General features: G+C 54.7%; 1 protein-coding gene across 1 annotated transcript; it reads right to left on the minus strand.

Moving 5' to 3' along the window:
* Window positions 1–13,632: 13,632 nt before the first annotated feature.
* Window positions 13,633–19,403, minus strand: GPR142 (G protein-coupled receptor 142). Its single transcript, XM_029212165.1, is given in 4 exon segments — window positions 13,633–17,673; window positions 18,306–18,464; window positions 19,309–19,360; window positions 19,362–19,403. Coding segments are annotated over 4 exon segments (1,125 nt in total). The 3' UTR covers window positions 13,633–16,801.
* Between the last annotated feature and the right edge of the window lie 2,127 nt (window positions 19,404–21,530).

Below are 21,530 nucleotides of genomic sequence, written 5' to 3' on the forward strand. Positions count from 1 at the left end.
ATGTAGTCTCAGCTCCTCAGCGAAAACTCTATACTATGGAAGGGGAGCAGAGATTTGGATGGACAGCTAACCATCTTTGCCACGGGATGAATCAAGTCATTTAGGTCATGGGACCAAGAGAGAGACAACAATTCATTCTGAGTTTTAAGGGACTCTCTGGAAGAATAGTCTGGGTCCTGACAGGGAGTCCTAGATAACTTGCTGGAAGGGATTTTGCTTTTGTTAAAGACTGAGAGACCCAACAGTTTCAGAAATGGGCAGAAATATAGGAAAAGCTAGCAGAGAAGCAAACGTATAAGAAACATGGATAATTAGGCCTAAGAAGCTGTGCCCTTCACCTGTAATTGGTCTGTTGATAAATAGTTTGTTCCCAAACTTCCTAGCCCAGTGATTGGAGCTTGGCCCTCTGGCAGAGGCTACATGGACAGAGATTTCGATGCCTCTGTGTGGAGGAGGGGCACAGCCGGAGTGCAGGAAGAGGCTGCAACCCCAAGGTTGTGGGTGAAATCAGAATCATGCCTTTTCCTTCTCACTTGGGTCAACATGCATGACCTGGAACCTTCACTGTGTAGGCACTTATATTGCCAAGTAACAAGTCACCACAAGCTTAAAGGCTTAACAAGCCCCATTTATTAGCTCCAAGTTTTGTAGGTCAGAGGTCTGGGGTGGGCTTGACTGGGTCTCTGCTTAAGACTTAAGGCCAAAATCAAGGAGTTGTCCAGGCTGAGCTCTTACTGGAGGTTCTGGGAAAGAATTCGCTCCCAAGTTTATTTAGGTCATTGGCAGGACCAGTTCCCTGTGGTTGTAGGACTGAGGTCCCTGTGCTTTTGCTGGCTGAGACAGAGTCTCAGTTCCTAGAGTTGGCTCTCAAGTCCTTTCCTTGCAGTCCTCCATCTTCAAAGCCACTGACTGTGCATCAAATCCTTCTTTTGCTTAGAATCTCTGACTCTCCCTTTGCCATCAGACAAACTTTACTTTTTTTTTTTTTTGGCCGCACTTCGCGGCATGAGGAACTTCCCTGACTAGGGATTGAACCTGCGCCCCCTGCAATGGAAGAGTAGAGTCTTAACCACTGGACCACCAGGGAAGTCCCAAAACTCTCTGCTTTTAAAAGGCTCTTTCCCTGGTGGCGCAGTGGTTAAGAATCCACCTGCCAATGCAGGGGACACAGGTTCGATCCCTGGTCCGGAAAGATCTCACATGCCACAGAACAACTAAGCCCGTGCGCCACAACTACTGAGCCTGCACTCTAGAGCCCCCGAGCCACAACTACTGAAGCCCACTCGCCTAGAGCCCGTGCTGCGCAACAAGAGAAGCCACCACAATGAGAAGCCCGCACACCGAAGAGTAGCCTCCACTCCCCGCAACTAGAGAAAGCCCGTGCGCAGCAACGAAGACCCAACACAGGCAAAAAAAAAAAAAAAAAAAATATATATATATATATATATATATATGTATGAATGTATAAAGGGCGCTTTCAATTTAGGGCAGACCTACCCGGGTAACCACTCTATTTGAAGGTCAACTGATTAGTGATCTTAATTCCACTGAAAATCTCTTTTGCCATTTAATGAAAAACAATCTCAAGGGCAACACCCAGGGGAAATCTTAGAATTCTGCCTTCCACAATGCCTGTTGCTTTGGGTCTGGGATCCAGAGTGGTGTCCTTTGGAGCTAAAGAGACTCTCGACTCCTGGCCAAAGAGCTGCCCCACTTGGTTCCACCCAGCCATGGTCGGGCGACCAACGTGCCTGGCCCCAGCTCTTTCCAGATACACTCTGGAATCTAGGAATAGAGAGGAAAGGCACTCCTCTCCCTCTGCTGCAAATTCCTTTCTCTGAAAGCCTCATGGAGATGGGACCGCCCCCCCACCCCCGCAAGCAGAAGCTCAACATTGCACATAGCTCTCTGCCCCCCAAGAGAAAGCTGGGACCTGTCTGTAGGCTCCAGGCTTCCCTGAAGTTCTGCCCTTAACTTGCTCCCATTTCTAGCTCCTTTCAATGCCTGTTCCTTGTAGCAAGGCCAGGTGAGTTGCCTCTCCCTGCCCCCAGCATCTGGGGCCTGCTCCCCTTTAGCTATTCAGGAATGTAGGTGCCCGCAGCAAAAAACCACTAGAAATGTTTTCTTAGCTGCAGGCCTCCCCGCTGGGGCCCCTCGTTGCAGAAGGATGCTTTGTGCAGATTTCTCCTCCTTCGCCCAGGAGCTGGCATCTCAGACCCACCTCAGATTTGACCTTGCTCTCTACTCCTGTTGGTGAGTTTCAGGGCCTGGAGGACTCAAAGGGGCCCCTGTCCAGGTAGTCAAACAATGTAATCCAGAGCTCCCATCAAAAGCCATCTGTTGGGCCTGCAGCCCTTCCTTTCCTCTGGGACCCCATGGAGGGCAGCCAGCGACAGACAGGCAGCAAGGGATGGGGGTGGTTGAGGCCCAGGTGGCCGCCCAGTTCCCTGGGGCCCAGACATTCTCTGCAGCGTCACTGGGCAGAGGAACACAGCAAAGGCGCTCAGGCTGGTGTGCACGCAGGTGCCGCCTGCACTGCCCGGAATTCCAAAACGAAAAGGAAACTCTCCAATGGGCTGGACTTCCCGTTATCATTTGTGCACTTGGTACGAATTTAACGGATAGTAACATCCATGTGTCAGGCACTGAGGAGGTGTGGTTGGGAGGGAGTATGCGGGGAGAGATGGGCTGAGAGGCTGGGTGCCAGGCCCCGGAAAGGGCAGGACTTCCCCCGAGGCAACAGGAAGCCAGCAGAGGGCTTTGCGCAGTGACTCTATGCAGGGTCAGGACTGCATCGAGAAAGATGACTCTGGTGGGACTTCCCTGGCGTCCAGTGGTTAGGACTCCACGCGTCCACAGCAGGAGGCACGGGTTCGATCCCTGGTCAGGGAACTGAGATCCCACAAACTGTGCAGCGTGGCCAAAAAATTAAAAAAAATAAAATAAAATAAACAGGTGACTCTGGCTGCAGAGAGAGGAGGGGACACACCTGGAGGTGAGAGGCCAGGGGACCCACTGCTGGAAGCCTGGAGAGGTGACAGAGGCCTGTGGACCACGGCTCCCTTCTCTCCATCAGCACCAATCATCCACAACTGAGTCTGTAATGAAAGCTGCGTGCCCTTTGCCAAATCTGATTTGGCACCAAGCAGCAGCTCCTCTGCCCAAGGAGAGGTTTGTCTCCCAAGTCCAGTTTCTTTGGGCATCTTCTCATCCTGTCTCCTCTTAGCCTCTCTGGCTGCTAAACGGGTTACAACTTCCTTTTCTCCCAGAACCCCACCCTCTGCGTCCTCAGCTTGTTCTCTGTGTCTCTCCTCCATCTGCCCAGCCTACATGACACTTTTGCTCTTTCTTTTTCAAAAAGAAAAATTTCTTATTGAAGTATAGTTGATTTACAATGTTGTGTTAATTTCTGCTGTACAGCAAAGTGACTCAGTTATACGTATACGTACATTCGTTTTTTTTTTTTTTTTTTTTGCGGTACGCGGGCCTCTCACTGTTGTGGCCTCTCCCGTTGCGGAGCACAGGCTCCGGACGCGCAGGCCCAGCGGCCATGGCTCACGGGCCCAGCCGCTCCGCGGCATGCGGGATCCTCCCAGGCCGGGGCATGAACCCGCGTCCCCTGCATCGGCAGGCGGACTCTCAACCACTGCGCCACCAGGGAAGCCCATGTACATTCGTTTTTATATTCTTTTCCGTTATGGTTTATGCCAGGATGTTGAATATACTTCCCTGCGCTATACAGTAGGACCTTATTGTTTATCCATTCTATATGTAATCGTTTGCATCTACTAACCCCAACCTCCCAATCCTTCCCTCCCTCCCCCTTGGCAACCACAAGTCTGTTCTCTATGTCTGTTTCATAGATACTTTCATTTGTGTCACGTTTTAGATTCCACATATAAGTGATATCATATGGTATTGGTTTTTCTCTTTCTGACTTACTTCACCTAGTATGATAATCTCTAGTTGCATGGTTTTTTCTTTCCTTAGCTTTTCAGGGACCAAGCCCTCTGTGGGATGCCTTTCTGGAGACAAGAAAGAAGAGAGAAAGCTGAAGGTGGCAGAGCCACTGAGATGTCTAAAGGCAGCTGCTTGACGGGCCCCGCCCACTCCCTTTCTCCTGCAGTGAGTTGTGTCCACCTGGAAGTCAGAAGGGCCATGAGTGAGTGTCGCGAGGGGTCAGTCACCTCCCCAGCCTGGGCTCAGACTCCCAATGCACAACCTTGTGTGCAGTGAGCCAGGTGCCTGGAGGCTCCCCAGGCTGTGGGATTCAGAAGTCTTTATCAGGGGACTTCCCTGACAGTCCAGTGGTGAAGGCTCCACACAGGGTAAGCGGGTTCTATCCCTGGTCAGGGAACTAAGATCCCCCATGCCGAAAGGCGTGGCCAAAAAAAAAAAGTCTTTGTCAGTTGTGACCACACCCCTCCTCCTGCAGGGCCCGGGGAGAAAGCAGAACCAAGCCCTGGGAAAGATCAACGGCCACACATTGTTTTGCTTCGTAGGTGTTGCCCTTCTACCCTGAGGTTGTAGAGTAACTGAGGCTGTGGAGGGCGGGGCGGGGGGGGGGGGGGGCGGGGGTGAGGGGATGAGGGGCCCTGAGGGAATCACTCGGGCCTGCGGATACCACACCCACATCCGGAAATGATTTCATCTGCTTGTCTCTTTCCCTGGGACCAAGGAGCCACCTACACCCACCTGACCCGCGTAACCCAGGGGAGCTGGCCTTAATCCTGGCCTCAAAGGAACGTGGATCATAATTGGTAAGGTTAGATTACTCAGGCCAACGCGCCTCCCTTCACAGATACAGAAACTAGGGCTGGTGGAGTCTCAGGGCAAGTACAGAACCCGCTGGCAGCCAGGTCACCTGACCCACCCCCCCACCCCCATCACCTGACCCATCAGGCCACCCGCCCTCAGGCCGCTGCCCTTGCCCCACGGTATGGTTCTCTCCACACCGGGAATCTCTCTGACTGTGTAACATGATATAATTATGGAATAACTCTTGAGGACAGAGACGGAGATCACGAGGCCACCTAAGAATTCTGCCTCCAGCGGGGCCCCAGGCTCCCATCCCCAGCACCTGGCCATGCCCCCAGGCCAGCTCCTGGGAGGAAGTGTCCTTCTCAGCTCTTAGCTGTCCCTTTCACTCAGCGAGGTTGGACCAGATCCCCCAGTACGCTGATTATAACAGGGGGGTGGACAGGCCCGTGGACAGACAGCTCTTGTCTCCCAGAGGCCGGTTCCCTCCCAGTCCGACTGGCCCAGACTCACAAGTCTCAGCCTGTGGTTTCAGCTTCCAAGCAGGCAGTGCAGAGATGCTTGCGGGATGCCAGAGGGGACGATGACCAAGAGCTCGGCAGTTCTAACTGCAGGTGCCTCTTCAGCCAGGATCCCCTACTCTTTACTATTTAATTCTATTATTTTATTTATTTTTCTGGCCATGCCACATGGCTTGCGGAATCTCAGTTCCCCAACCAGGGACTGAACCCGGGCCGTGAGAGTTAAAGCCTGGAATCCTAACCACTGGACCGCCAGGGAACTCCCCGCCCCCCGACTCTCTGTTTGCATTTCTACTTGGTTGCCTCAAACGTTAGTATGAGTTCCTTTAATAAATATTTATTGAGAGCGTGCTCAAAGTACTGGCATAGGAGCTGGAGGCTAGGGGGCAGGACCCTTGCCTTCAGAAGACTGAAGGGGAAAAAACAGCAGCACAAAACCAGTGGGCTCCAGTCCAAGTTCTGAAACCTACTGGCTCTGGGACTTTGGCGGGTCACTTAGCCTTTTCGATTCCTAGTTTGTTTGCCTGAAAAACCAGAGTAATATTCACGGGTTGTTGTCGAGAGACTGACTATACAGATGGATAATGGCCAGAGCATCTATAAAAATAGAACTCTGACCCGCAATCTACAGCAACCAAGCCAGGAAGCCGGCCTGCTTGCTGCAAGTCAGACTTGCAGGAAATCAGACCACCATCTTGAACAACCGGTCCAGGAAGCCGAACAATAACCCCTGTAGCAATCGCCCCAAATGGCCAGAACTGATTAATGATTGACAGCTTCCCTGACTCTCATCCCTGCTTCCAACTTAGGACCAACCAGAGAAAACCAGGTATGCACCTCTAACCAGTCACATAGGACACCCCATTTCTATTCTTCTTCTTCTTTTCGCCCGGCCCTGCAGCTTGCAGGATCTTAGTTCCCCGACCAGGGATTGAACCTGAGCCCCAGCAGTGAAAGCACCGAGTCCTAACCACTGGACCTCCAGGGAGGTCCCAAGGACACCCCACTTCTAATGAGCCCCCCTAAGCTTCCCTGTGCCCATGGCCTCCAATCAGGGCACCCCTGACACCTTCCCTTTGCCCCACTAGGACACCTTTCCCCTCCCTGTCTCGCGATGGTGGCCGACTTCTTGTGTAGCACACTGGATAAATAGTCTCTGCTTGCTCTCATTTGAGTGGCCTTCGTTTTTTCCCACATTGGGGTCAAAGGAGCTAGGGAATGTGGCTGAGTTGGGGAATTCTGGGCTTCTGAAGAGCCCAGAATTCTAGGCACGTAAGGTAGGAAGATTCAAGGTGGAGAGGGTCATGGCTAGGAGAGGTGCTCAGAGAAGGGAAGAGGCTCCAGCCTCTTGATCGCAGCGGCTGGCCCTGCTCCAGGCCACCGTTCAGAGTTCTGAAGGGGGCGGTGTTTGGGTCAGCCTCCCCCAGGCCTGTGGCTCCTTACGTGTAGCCATCACATGAGCCCTATAAGGACAGGCCCCAGCGCCCCCAGCACTAGAAATGCCAGCTGTGGCAAAGTGAGCAAGGGGAGGTGAGTGGGGGGAGGCCAGGCCGCCAGGGCTGCCGGGGGGGTGGATCTCTGCTCACCCCCAAGCATCCCTTCCCTTCAGACCACCTCTAGGTACCTGTCCAGAGTCTGGAGGGACACCTCTGAATGCCTGGACTCAGGGCTAAGCCCTGACAGGTACGGGCTGATCAGTGCAGAGGGGAGAGAGCTGAACCCCCCAACTTATGTAGCGGTGGAAACCCAGGGTGTAATATAGGGACCGTCTTATGGGGGATTATGTCACAACACAGGCAAAGTATCCTCTTTGTCTCCACGTCCAGCCTCTTCCACAACCTTCCTTCTCCCCAGAAGTGTTGCAGGGGCCACAGAGCGGGTGAGCTTTCCCTCCCCCTGTCCCCGGGTCTCCTCCAAACTCAGCATATCCTGCAGGAGCATCTGGGCCTCTGTCCTGGACTCACACTAGCCTGGACCATCGCAGTAGTCTCCTAAGGGGCATCCAGCATCCTAACTCATCGATCCCTTGTCTAGAATGCCGTCGGTGGGATCTTTCTAGAACTTGATCCTAAGAACCTTCAGGAGCTCAGCCTGCATAGAAAGAGCAGCCTCCATGCCGGCACCAACCCACCTTTCCAGCTTCATCTCTCACTGCCGGCAGCCCCCTCCCCGACCCACCAGTCTCCGGCTGCACCAAACTATTAATACCCCCTGTTCTTACCTGACTCCAAGAGTGAGAGTAAAGAGAGGTGTGCTCGTGTGTGTCTGGCCGTGCAGACTATGCGCTGTACCTCCCTCTGGACCTGGGCTCCATGCTAACTCAAGCGTCTCCCTGAGCCTTGCACAATGGTTAGATATACAGAATGCAGAGGTAAAGGGGCCTTGATCCGAGTCCTGCCTCCCCCACTAACCAGGTATGTTCTTTAGGCCAATTGCTTTAACTCTTTGACCCTCAGTATGTCCATCTAGAAAATGGATGCAATAATTCCTGCCTCTGAAACAGGAGGGAAGGGGGCAGGGTATAACCTTTGAAAGAATGACATAGTCTGAGGACACGACATAAAACTGATTAGAACCAAATGGGTCCAAGATGGCAGAGGAGTCGGCTTCCACTAGACCCTGAGCCTCAGTATACGCTCATTGTAACACATCAGCTACATGACACACCCGTAGGTGCCATGACAGTTCCAAGGCCTACCATCAATGTCAAAAAGTGAGTGGTGGCCCAATTCCTGGAAATCCCACCCCTTCCCCAAAATAGCTGGAATACTTCTCCCACTCATTAGCCTATGAAATTACCCAGCCCTATAAAAACTGACAACCCCATACCCTGGGGCCGCTCTCGCCTTCTGAGATGGCCCATACTCTGTCTGTGGAGTGTGTTTCTTTCTAAATAAATCAACTTCTTCCCTATCACTTTGTCTCTCACTGAATTCTTTCTGTGGTGAGACATCAAGAACCGGAGCTTCATTAAATCCTGAGACCAGGTGTGTGATCTCAGTGAAAAGAACATGGGCTCAAGTCCTAATCCGAGTTACACGGTTTCACCTCCTGCCCGTTATTGTAGTAGTCTATGAGATGGTGCAAATAAAATGTTAAGTCTAGGGCTTCCCTGGTGGCGCAGTGGTTGAGAGTCCGCCTGCCGATGCAGGGGACACGAGTTTGTGCCCCGGTCCGGGAAGATCCCACATGCCGTGGAGCGGCTGGGCCCGTGAGCCATGGCCGCTGAGCCTGCGCGTCCGGAGCCTGTGCTCCGCAACGGGAGAGGCCACAACAGTGAGAGGCTTGCGTACCGCAAAAAAAAAAGAAAAAGAAAAAGTTAAGCCTAGTGCCTGGTCCATGGAAAGTGCTCAGAAGATGCTACCTTTTCTGTGAGTTGCCTCCCATCCAGCAGACTCTTCTACGCTGAACTAAGGTTCATGGAGGACTCAGGAGTTTGCCAATGGACTTGACCGTTGGTCCCATCTGGTCCAACCTCCACATTTTACAGACAAAGTAACTGAGACCCCCGGGGCTGGAAATGACATTCCCAAAGTCACACCGTGCATTGGTGTCAGAGAAGGGCCTGGAACCCAGGTCCTCCGGTGCCAGCCCTGTGGCTTCCCCACCGTGTCTCACCGCAACACTTGTGTGCTCTTTGCATCAAACAGCAGACCAGCTCACTTGCATCCATCTCCCTACTTTTACAGTCTCCCCCCAGAAAGAATTATCAGGTCAAACTGCGTCCTCATAGTTTGTAGAGAGGGCACTCTGGGGAAGGGGTTTGGGTCAGTTACCTCCATGAGGGTTCGTGACACAGAAAGTTCTAGAAGGGTGGTGATCCCTGGTCAGGGGAATCCAAACAGACTAAGACCTGTAACCACTGGCATGTCTTGATGGCAGGCGACCCCTGGATCTTTTCTGGAAGGGCCCATTTCTCTGCTGGCTGAGGGGGCCCCACCCAGAGATGCGCGTACTCCAGGCCTCAGTGGGTGTCAGTGGGTCAGGGAACTGAGTTCTGGGACAAGTGGGAGGCTCTCTGGGATCTGGCTGGACTGCTCCATTGACCCGGGGAAGAAAGGAGGGCCCCTGGTGACAAGCCCTGGGGATGAGAGGTAAAGATCTGCAGAATTCTCCCTGGGTCTCTGGGAAGGGTGCAGACACTCCAATTAAAAAAAAACAAACATGCAAACAAAATATAGTTCCCAAGAACAGAACGTCCCAGAGGTTCTTGGAGGAATTGGATTACTTGCTTCACCGTTTCCACCCTCTCAAAGTCAAAATACTCTGCAATCAGCCCACCTCCAGTTATTTCTCAACATCACGCTCTCAAGGGCAGGGTCCTTGGAAGTGCTCTCCGTGGAGAACTTAGAAAAACTCTTCTGCTCTAGTCGGGTGGGTGCCTGGACCAGAAGGGGCACCCTGCCAGAGACTCTCAGTTCCCACGGCCCCCTGGCTGGGGCCAGCACGGGGGCTCAGTAGGTGGAAGGAACTCTCCCAGCGTGCCCTGCCCCAGTGCCCGCCACAGTGAGCCCTCTGATCCCAGCCCTCTTTCCACAATCCTCCCGTGTCCCTGGGAGACCTGGTCACTCAGTCCTTCTCCCTGGAAAAAGAGCAACGTCCTGCCCTCTCCTACTGGGGCCTCGAAGTCCTCTCTGAGACCACAGCCTTCCATTTAAGGCCAACTCACACATCCCTGCCCCCCTCCATTGCCCCTCCCCCTCCCCCCAGGAGTGGTGTGGCAGATCAGGGGCTACAGTGCCAGGGCATCTGGGCATTCCTCTCCCTGGGCCTTGCCCTGTCTGCTAAATATACATCCAGGAGGAGCCCGGGAAGCAAACGGCCACAGACCTCGTTAACTCTTTCACCTCCGGCAGCTGTGGAGGGGGCGGAGGACTGGCAGTCCGGTGGGAGGGGTGCCCAAGGCCAGACTGGGGCGGGGGGGGGGGGGGGGGGAGAGGACCCAGCCCCTCACACCCAGTCATGGGGATGGGGACCTGGGCTCAGAGGTCAGCTGTGTCCTCACCGCCCCCTCCCCACTCCTGCCCAGAGGAGGAAACGAGGTCAAGGAGGGCAGCCCTGAGGCTGAGTCAGGCCCTCAGCCACTTTCTCCAGGAGGACCTGAAGGATGGCCTGAGCTCTCCTTTCAAGGAGAAGGTGAGGGAGTGCCAGGCGGGCAGGCCCCCTTCTCCCCAGGGTGGGTCCCTTTCCCAGGCCCCTGGAGTAGAGGTGTGAAGGCCTGGGAGTTGGCCTCAGAGGGGAGGTTGCTCTGGATTCGCCCCCCATCTTCCCCTGGTCCTTCCTCTCAGCGTGGCGCCCCTCAGCCCAGGCCTGGCTTCCTGCCCCCAAAGATGCTCCCAGAGCCTCCCCAGGTCCTCCTGGCTAGAGGGCAGGGAGCGTCGTTGGAGCCCCACCCTGGTTCCCTCCTCCCTGGGTCCCAGCTCTGCTCCTGACTCACTGTGGGCTTTGGCAGGCTCCCTCCCTCCTCACCTTCCCAGCCCCTTTCCCTCCATCCTTGTCGTGTGCCGCTGGTGGCAAGACTCAAACTCCCTCAGGGGGCAGGATGCCCAAGTGGTTGCCGTGGACAGGAACCGCTGGTGGAACTTGGGACCCCAGAGGACTGACTGGAGCCCTGGGGCTCTGAACCCAGGAGGGCTGGGCTCCGCACAAAGGGGAAGGCAGGCAGCTGAACCTGAGACCAGGGGGAGGGGCTGGCCGGACCCTGCCCCTGGAGAGGGGAGGGACGAGGGTGATGAAAGGGCCCTTCATAGAGTGCCTCGCGCAGGAAGCCTTTCCAACCACCAGAAGGATCTGAGAAAACTGCAGTGACCTGCCGCCCGCCTCCACCCCCAACCCCAGCTGGAGGAAGCACGTGGCTTCGTGGCTTCAGGGTGGAGGGGTCTGACCAGGGGAACAGCGGAGTCGTCCCACCCAGCTGCTCCCCGCTGGCTGTGGCTCGCGGGGCTGACACAGTTTCTTTGCAATAACTCGGATCTGCCTAGAAATCTGGCTTAAAGCCCCGCCCCCCGGCTCCCAGGCCAGTCTGTCCATCCCTCCAGTCCTGCAGCGCCCTCTGCTGTCTGAGCCCATAGCGACAGGCCAAAGGGGGAAGTTGGGCCGTAAGGCCCTCTGAGGAGCCCAAGCTTCCCCACTGACAAAGGAGCCAGGGCTTTGGGGCTGGGGGAGCCAAGATCCTCAAGACACCCTCATGTCAAAGACTGTCCCATTGTCCCTGCCGGCACATCTATAACCTGGCCGACCAAGGCGCTCAGCGTTTAATTCGGTGGAAAAGTAGGGTCTTGTTCTCTGGGGGAGGGCCCTCCCCTGGGCCAGGTTGCTGAAAACAGCAGATCCTCCAGAAACCTGGCGGTTTGTCCCCTCCCACCCTTCCCCATCCCAGGAGAACGTGGACAGCTGTGACGCGCTTTACCCAACTAGCCCGAAGCGGGCTGGATGGGAATGTAAATGGGGTGGGGTGGGGGTGGCGCTGGGGGAGTAAGATTGCACCTCAGAAGCCCCTGGGAGCACTGGTATCGTGTGGGGAAGCAGAGGAAGTAAGCGCAGATAACAGGGAATCTTTGGCGATGCCCGCAGGTCGTGCAAACTTGAAGCCGGACGCAGAATGGAAAAAACGCTATTGGAGGCGAGATCACTAAAGGGAACCCAGGAAATGTGGCAAACAAGGCATTTATTCTCCTGCCTGAGGACAAATAAGACCGGTAGAGGGAAAAGGGGGCCAGCAACCCAGTCACGATTAAGAAAGTGAAGAAAATTCTTCTGAACGAAAAGATACTCTCAGTGTGGAATTTAAAAGCTCTGTAGCAGACTCCGGGCAAACTTCTTGAAGGAAGACACTTGTCCCCAGATACATCTTCATTACGGTTTAATCAAGATCTTCCAAGAATCCAGGGAGAAAGGAGAGGTCGTGTTGAAAGATACAAGACTGAGGCTGAATCCTTCTACGCCAACCAGAAAGAAAAGTGGAGGGACATTTCCTATAAAGCTAAGAGAAACATTCCTTTCATCAAGAGCTGCACCAAACTAACATTTTTCTTTAAATTAACCACAGTGGGGACTTCCCTGGTGGCCTAGCAGGTAGGATTCAGCGCCTTCACTGTGGAGGCCCAGGTTCAATCCCTGGTCCGGGAACTGAGATCCTGCAAGCTGTGTGACACGGACCAAAAAAAAAAAAAAAAAAGAAAGAAAGAAAAGAGAAGAAAAATAACCTTAGTGTATGGGCCGGATTGTGTCTCCCTAAATTCACAGATTGAAGCCCTAACCCCCCTGTACCACAGAATGTGAATTTCAAGAGATGATTAAGTTAAAATGAGGCTATTAGGGTGGCCACTCATCCAATATGACTGGTGTCCTCAAAAGAAGGAGAGACACCAGGCATGTGCCTGCAAAGAGGAAAGAGCTTTTTAAGACATAGATAGGAGACAGCTACCTGCCAGCCAAGGGAAAAGGTTTCAGAAGACACCAAACCTGCCAACACCTTGCTCTTGGACTTCCAGCGTCCAGAACCTTAAGAAAATGAATTTCTGTTGTTTAAGCCACTCGGTCTATGGCTTTTTTGTTGTTGTTGTTATGGCAGCCCTAGAAAACAAATACACATGGATGTAGAGACCAGAAGACAGCAAAAATCATATATAGACTTGGAAAGATGTGAAAGACACTAGAAAAATCATTGTCTTTAAATATTAACAAAGGGTTAAAAATAGAACATAAGATCAACTGACAAATTGTGTGTGGGGTGGGGGTTGGGGGGGGGACCTGTAAGGAAAAAACTTAGAATTCCAAAAAGGATTTCCGTTAGCCAAGCTATTTCAGCAGATGGGATGGAGGCGAGAAGGGTAACCCACACCCCTGCTGTCTTGTTCTCCAGAAGCCATTGAGAGTTTGACAATAGAAATGCATAAAGGAAACATGAGCCGTTTTGTTTTTTTTTAAGATTTTTAGAAATTTCATGTCATGTCTGAAACATTTATATTAACATATTTCTATAAAAATAACCCAAAGAAAGTTTAGCATTAGTTGTTTTGTTTGTTTGTTTGTTTTTTATACTGCAGGTTCTTATTAGTCATCAAGAGCAGTTTTAAGAATACTTTTCTTTCCCTTTTCAGTGACATGCTTGTCACAGTGATGATCTCGTCCTTTTATTAAAAGTTACGAAAATAGGGCTTCCCTGGTGGCGCAGCGGTTGAGAGTCCGCCTGCCGATGCAGGGGACAAGGGTTCGTGCCCCGGTCCGGGAAGATCCCACGTGCCGCGGAGCGGCTGGGCCCGTGAGCCATGGCCGCTGAGCCTGCGCGTCCGGAGCCTGTGCTCCGCAACGGGAGGGGCCACAACAGTGAGAGGCCCGCGTACCGCAAAAGAAAAAAAAAAAAGTTACGAAAATATTAAAAAGGAACTGCTACCTAATGCATCTTATTAGAGAAATATGATATTGGTTCCTGAATCTGTTAAGTCCAGAACCAAAAAGTTACAAGTGACGCAAGCAGCCCTGAAGCTGCCCTTCCTCTAATCTTCTGCACCTGAGACAACCTGCAAGGTGACGGGTGGACTGAGAAGGAAACAGGGACCCGTAGACGTGAATTTGAGTCTCAGCTTAGGGCCACGTGCATATCACTGAACCTCTCTGTGCCTCCGTTTCCTCTGTCTGTAAAATGGTCGCAATACTCAGGATCCTGGGTTATTTGAAAACACTGATGTCGCTCCAGCCTGTGGGTACAAGTGAGGTCACATTAATAGGGACACCCACATTCCCATGGCTTGAATCCCCCACCAGTGCAAAATGCTACCTGCCTCAGTAGAGCCTCCTCACCTGTTTCTGGAACTACCTGGTTTCCCTGGTGTTTGGGGACAGGTGAGTGAATCTTTCTGTCTCCTTGAAGACAGCCCACCAGCCAGTTGAAAGAGGCTTCCCATCTTCATTTTTTTTTTTTCTTGGCTGTGCTACATAGCACACGGGATCCTAGTTCCCTGACCAGGGATTGAACCCAGGCCCCCCGCAGTGGCAGCACGAAGTCCCAACCACTGGACCACCAGGAAAGTCCCAGGCTTCCAGTCTTGCTCCACCACAGTTGCCTTCCATGCCAAGGGTACCCCCTGGTACTGGGCAGCTCTCCTGCAGGGCCCCACAGGCTTCATATAGAGGGGGAGGGGGGTCTCTCCCTCGAGACATTCCATTTGATTCTGCGTCAAAAGCACCTATCCTCTGTAGGGTGGACCTGGCCCCCGGGGCTGGGCTGGGGAAGGCCTCCTCTCACCTTCTGGTGCCCCTTCTTGGGGTACCTGGACTTGCACCCCCTCCTCCTTAAGCAAGGAATGAAGCTCTGGTGCATCAGCTCTACCCACGGACACGTCTGCGTGCACATAGTGCTACCGAACCAAACTTGATTCCACTTGCCTGCTCACAGTAAAGCCAATCTACTGACGCTGGTTGTGGTGAAGGAAGGTGCAACGTTTATTGCAGGGCACCAAGCGAGGAGTCCAGGCAGCTAGGGCTTAAAAGGCCCGAACTCCTTATCTGGTATGTTAAATTACAAGGAAATACATTTATTGGAAAAAAGAAAACAGTCAAACAAGACAAAATAATAATAGTTTAATTGTTAAGCAAAGTCAAGGACCTTTAGTTCCTCCTCAAGGGCTGTAGATAGTACTCTGTGCCAAGTCCTCTGAGCTGTTTTGCAGATACCGAAACCCCTACCAGGTGGAAGAAATTAGCTGTATGCTGCCCACAAGCATGGAGACTCCAGACCAGTTGGAAACAGAAGGTTGACGATGTTGACTTCTGATTACCTCACTACCCACCAATCAGAAGAGTGTCCACAAGCTGATCACTCACCCTGCATCCCTCTCCCTCACCCTGTCTAAAAACCATTCCCTAAAAGCCATCGGGGAGTTGCAGCCTTCTGAGCATTAGCTGCCTGGACTCCTTGTTTGGCGCCCTGCGATCAATGTTGCCCTTTCCTTCACCACAACCGGGTGCCAGTAGATTGGCTTTACTGTGAGCAGGCAAGCGGACCCAAGTTTGGTTCGGTAACCATGGGGGAATCTGCCATGCCCCAGACCCACTCAGGGCCAGCTGAGACCTTGCTGTGGCAAAAGTGATGGGACTTACAGGTCCTCAATCCTCTCTCTGAACTCTTGGGACCAGAGGTGTCTCAGGATTCAGAATTTTTCAGAATAGAGGAGGGTAATGTGTGGTTTAGATAAAGTAACAGATCTCTATTCTGGCAGGGTGTAGGGCGTTGTCGCAAAATCACACCCGCTGAGGGTCTGCAGCGGAACCTATGCAGTGGGACAGCACCAAGACATATGTGGTCTTGTATCTATTCTGGTGTGTTTGTGGCAAACTCAGGAAAACTGTCTTGGTTTTCAGAGTTTTTGGAGTTTAGAATTGTGGATAAAGGATTGGGGACCTGCCTTTTCCTCCTTCTGGGTGTGGCTGAAAGTCCCTTCCTGGACATTTCTGCTGTGGGGAGAAGTAGAGAGGAAAGGGGGAAAGCCAAGTGCATTTATTTTGCACCGACCGTTTGCCCAGCACAGAACTGGCTCTTTCCCTTCTGTGATCCCATTAAGGGGTTGGGTGCCTGTGGGGGCCCGCCTGGACCTCACATTCAGGGGAAAGGTCAGCTCAGTCTGGTCTAAAAGCAGAAAGCAGACTGCTAATGTGTTTACCCAGTGCCTGGAGCAGGTGGGAGGTTTGTCTGCTAATCTCTCCCAGCTGCCTCTCCCGGCCGTAATGGCTGAAAGGAGGGAGGCTGGGAGGGGCCGAGCAGAGCCCCTCAGAGTCTCAGATCGGCTGAGCCACCTCCCTTCCTCCCCTTGGTGGAGAAAGAGGCTTCTTCTCCAAGAGGAGTGAGCTTAGGGGTGTGGCCGGGAGCCCCCTTCCGCTCTCCTGGCCCTTGAGCTAAGAGGACATTTTCTTTCTTAGTCCTGGTCCTCAGCAACCATGGAAAGTGCAGCCCCAGGGCTGTTCTGGGGCCCTGAACCTGTTCTGGCTCCAGGGCAGGGATTTAATCAGTCCAGGATGCTAGAGACCCCAGAGGTTATGTCGCCCCAGGGCTGGGGCATTGAATCTGCTTCAGACCACTCCCTTTCAAAAAAAAAAAACAGACCACTCCCTTTCTCAGGCAGCCCGTCTCCCATTGTTCAGCCCCCTGCATTTGGTTCCCGCAGCCCAGGAAAGGCCTGGAATCCAGCAGACATCTCCCTTTCTCCCTGGCATTGCCACTAGAAGCCGGAGAAGTAATCAACTCAGGGAATGAGAGGTGGGCTCCAGGAAGGGGTGGCCTGGAAACAACTCATATTCATCCATCCATCCATCCATCTATCCATCTATTCAGTCACTCATTCATTCATTCATTCATTCAACCAACATTAATTTAGCTTCCTGGGAAGCCACCCCTGAAGGAAGGAGCCTCTCCTTTCATCCCCAGATTGCAAAGGAGGGTATTGATAAAGTTTTGTGGAAGCAACCACAAAGACCCCAGTGATCTGGCTGTGAGCCACCCCAAGCTCCCTGCATGGGCTCCTCCTCTACAGTTCTGCCCCTTTGGGGAGTCCTGCAGGCTTCAGCACAGGTTCCGCCACCATGCCCGCTGGCTGTGACCCCAGGGTGCAGGGCAGGTGGGTGTCATGGATGACCTCCTGGACAGTGGCCCGGAAGGTCTTGCTCACAAAGGAGTAGAGCCCAAAGTTGACTGCTGTGTTGAGCATGGCCGCCATGTTGGCCACATCCAAGGCCAGGTGGACCCTCCAGTCCCGGTAGACGGGGGCCACGTACAGGTGGTAGAGCATGACAAAGATGCGGGGTGCCCAAAGGAGGGCAAAGAGCGTGGTGACACCCAGGAGGATGGCGGTGCTCTTGCCCACCCGGGGCCGAGGCCCACTCTGGCCCCTTCTCTGTAGCTGGCAGACAATGGCCGAGTTGGCGACCAGGAAAACGCCACAAGGGATGAAATAGACGATGAGGCAGTGAGCCCACTTGAGGACCTTGTCCAGTGTGCTGGGGGGGTCCTCGTCCCTCCACACATCCATCCACCAGTAGAAGGGGATGCCAGTCAGCAGGGCAGCACCAAGGACAGCAGCGATGGCCCGCCGGGTCCGGCCTGGGGATGAAGTGGCCCGATGGTGCAGGGGGTGGCACAGGGCGCTGTACCGGTCGACCGTGAGCAGGACGGCGATCCAGATTGAGGCGTGGTTGGCAGCAAACTCCAGGATGTTAGCCGCGCGCACCACAGCCTGGGGCACCTTTCGGGCCAGCACTGCTCCCTGTAGGAGGAAGCCCACGAACACGATGACTACCTGGGTGATGACATCCGAGGCCGTGAGCGCCAGAAGGTAGTAGTAGGAGGGCTTCCTGGTCCTGGCTGCGAGGCGGGCCAGGGCCACTGTGGTCAGGAGGTTGACTGATGGCAACCGAGGTCAGGGAGGGGAGAGGTCAGAGGCGTTAGAAGGGCTCCTCGGATTTGCTTTCTCATCGTCCCTCCCCACCTGCTGGTTCTGGCTTCTCTTTTCCTCTTTCCAGACCCTTAAACCTCACTTTGTCTGGAAGGTTAATCAGATCAGCCCTGCCTTGTCCAGTCATGCGCTGTAGGCCACTGCCTTATACACTAGCTTCCCTGGCAACGGGCACAGGGATGGGCAGTTCCCTAATTCCACCCGTCCTTTCCTGCATCCACACCCCACCCGACCCCCAGCTCTGCTCTCTGAACGCAGTGGATGGTACAGGAAGCTTTTGATGGAGCTGGGGGCGGTCGGGCACAAACTTAGTCATCCTAGGAGGTGCCCATTCCTGGGGGTAGAAGGGGGCTGTCTGCTATGGTGAAAACTTGGGTTTAGCTATAGAGCACCCCAACTCCTGGCCCCTCACTTTTACTCCCCATTATGCTTGGCTTTCCAGTGACCCAGATCACCCCACAAAGGCAAGGAGAGCCCTGGGGTCTATGATCCTGGGGTCAGCCCAGAGGATTGGCACCCATTGAAGGAGGACTCCAACTTCTGGGAAACCCCAGGACCCCAGACCCAGCTCCCCACTCACCAGGCAGCCCCAGGCCCAGCAGGACGCTGTAGTAGATGACAGGGATGACCCCGGCCACACACGGGGACCTCTCTGGGATCTCCGGCCAATGGCCTTCAAACTCCTGGCTCAGCCCACTGCCATTGGGTGTGACTGTTGGCGTCACCTGTAGCTGGCCAGCTAGGAAGCGCAGAGGGTGGGTTAGAGCATTTGGTTCCTTTCCAGCCGGGCCTGGCAGCAGCCCTACCCTGCCCCTGACCCTGAGGGCTTTACTCACCCCCACTCTGTGCAGACCCTGTGGTCAGGCCCAGCCAAACGGTAATGCTTCCTGCCAAGCACACTCCACCCCAGCCCACCCCCGCAGTGGCCCGGCTCCCCCGTTGGCGGGAAGAAGCACTTGTTGGTGTTTCTTGCTGACACGGAGATTATTTCTCGATCATATTTGCTCCTGGTGGATCTTCAGCCTGCAAAGCAGGGCCCTAAACGGGCTGCTAGTCACGGTCAGGAGGGGGTTTGGGGGTGGGGCGATTGTGAAATACCGGGGCCCTGGGCCTTGCTCCAGGCGGCCTGAGCCAGAGGGTCTGCACCGACGCTTGGGCAGCTGTGTTTTTAAAGCATCCCGGGTGATCCTGACCCACAGTAACTCACGGCTCTGCCAAACAGCCACCCCCCTCTTTAAGGAGAGACGTTACTAAGTTCCGCTCCTTTCTACGCTCGAGAGCACCCTCTCCTAGTGCTATTGGAGCTGGAATGGCCCCGGTTTTCAGACTGGGAAACTGAGTCCAGAGGGGGTAAGGTGACCTGCCTGCTGTCACACGCAGCTGGCAGGTGGCCAGTCTGGGATAAGGACCAACCTCATGCTCTGGTCCCTGCCTCTCTTAGTCCACACTTTAGGAGTTTAGGTTCCACCTTCCAGCTTTTGATGTTTCCATATCCGCTTCAAGCTCCCCTCTCCCGGACTCTAGATTCCTCACTGGCCCTGCCACCTTACTCTCCCTGCCCACCCTGGCCCTAGACACTTTACCTGTCTCTTGTCCTGCAAGCCTCATGCTCCTGGGTCCTGAGTCCTGGGTCACCCCGTGGCTTTTTCTGGTGGCCCCAGCAGCTCCCTCTCATCATGCCAGCTCTCCGAGCGGTTGTTTGCCCCAGGATTATTCCAGCCGTGCTGAGCCTGACGGTCGGTGCAGGGAGGTGGGGTGGAGGGGGGTGGGAGGAGGGGGAAGGGGAGGGCGGGGCAGAGGCTGAGGGGAAGGTCTGTAAAGTAGTCGCTGCCAGGAGCAAACCAGGATGGGGAGGGTGCACAGGCAGGGGAGGGGCGAGGCTGGGAGGCAGACCTTGGGGCGGGGGGTAGCATCAGGGCTCTGGTTGGGCTGCCTCGTGCTCCAGGGCACTCTGGGAACGGGCCTGGCCTCGGTCTGGCAGTCAAACCCTGGGCGTGAGGCGTTTGGGGAAAGGCAGACAGATTCCAGGAGCTGACTCAGACGGGGCTGTGGGGAGGGAACCAGTGCTGGGGAGGGAGAATTGAGGCTGCCCTGGGCAGGACCCAGATCTGGAGTGAAGCCTCACGGGCCAGGTTTGAAGGAGTCAGTGCCGCGGTGGCTGTGGGTGGTGGGACGAGAAGGAGACTCTACCCAGGCGGACTGTTGGCCTGGAAGGATGGCAGGAAGCCATGCCCAGTGCTGGCCGTGACGGCCAGGCCAGCGGAAGCCTGACCAGGCTGCCAGCAGCGCTGGGAAACCCAGACCCAGCGGCTCCTTGCAAGCCGTTGTTTTCCTGGCCCTGGTGAAATGGACTTTCCTTTAAGGAAAATTAGTCACCGGCCGATCAACACCATCCGGCGTGGCTTGCGCCCTGGAGAGGCTGGAACCTGCACCCAGCCGGCTCCCCAGCCCCATGCGGGGAAGAGCGACCGGTGCAGCCCACAGAGGGCACCCGGGACGACGTGTGGAGGGGCTCGAGGAGAGCTGAGGCCCAGCCAGCACTCGCTTCCCACGCTCACCCTCTGGGAACGTCCCAGAGCTGGTTTCCCTACGTTAGATCCCAATTCCAGGGCTGGAGCTACCTGGATGCCCACCCCCAGCCTCACCTCCACGCGCAGCCCTGGAACTCACAGAGGCCTTGCTGACCCCTGCTGGCTGGGGCCTGACCCTGAAGTCCTCCGAGAGTCCTCTGGCTTTGGCCAGGTCCCCTGGGTGGCACAGTGGGACCAGAGTAGGCACTACCCACTCAGGTCCCCAGGCAGAGTGTCCAGGACTCCAGACCCAGAGGGTGCAAGTAGCACAGATAATTCCTCAGGCCACCACCTCCCTGCACCAGGACGCTGTGGATGAGCAGGGGGCCGTTTACAGCCGGGTGTGAGGGTCTCTGCTGACACTTCCTGAGGACCTACCCTGTCCTACACGTGTCACCCTCCCGGCAGCCCCTCAAGCTAACCCAGGTTACCTCCGTTTCACACAAGAGGGGACCGAGGCTCAGAGAAGGCCGGCAACTACGCTAAACCCACAGAGCTAGCAAGTGGAGGCTGGAAATTGAACGTGGGTTTGTCCCTCCCCCAGAGCTGTTCGCTGGTCACTCGCTCCCACCATCTGCTCCCCGGAAGAGCAGGGGCTGAGGCTGCACGAGGCCACTGTGAGCTCGGGCTTTACGGGGAGAGGAAGTGGGCCAGGCGGACAAAACTCAGATGCGGAAGGCCCTCCAGTCGGGGGACAGCAGGATGGAGGCAGGAAGGCAGGTGTGCCACCGCGGGACAGCCCGGCTTCAGGGGAAGCTTTCAATATCATGTCAGTTACTTCAGGGCGCAATTCCTTCCTGTGTAGCATCGCTGTGCCCCCCTGAATCCACGTGGCCTGGAACCTAAGCTCAGGATTCCCTCTTCCCCAATCTAAGCGTTTGGGGGCTCCCTAGCTCAGGAAGGGAGACGTCACAGGTGCATGGGAGGCTGCAGCTGGGGTGGGGCTGGGGCTGGGAGCCCACCCCTCCGCCGTCCTGTGTCTGATCACTCACGCCACAGATCCAGAAACTCTACATCTGCCCCAAGCTTGCTTCTCCAGCACTAGAGATTCCTTGCCCCACGGGGATCATCTACGGCTACTGAAACATTGGCTACTGAACATTCGTTCAGGTTTTTCCATAAGCTGTTACCCAAAGGGCCGAATGAACTTTTTCGCCAACACAGTAGCTTCCCAAAGACAGTATGGGGCTGTGGAAAGAAAAGTCAAGCAGCAACGCAGCACTTGAATCCTGGCT

Source organism: Monodon monoceros, unplaced genomic scaffold (assembly GCF_005190385.1).
Source record: "Monodon monoceros isolate NGI ecotype Baffin Bay Population unplaced genomic scaffold, NGI_Narwhal_1 Super_Scaffold_9, whole genome shotgun sequence".
NCBI lineage: Eukaryota > Metazoa > Chordata > Mammalia > Artiodactyla > Monodontidae > Monodon > Monodon monoceros.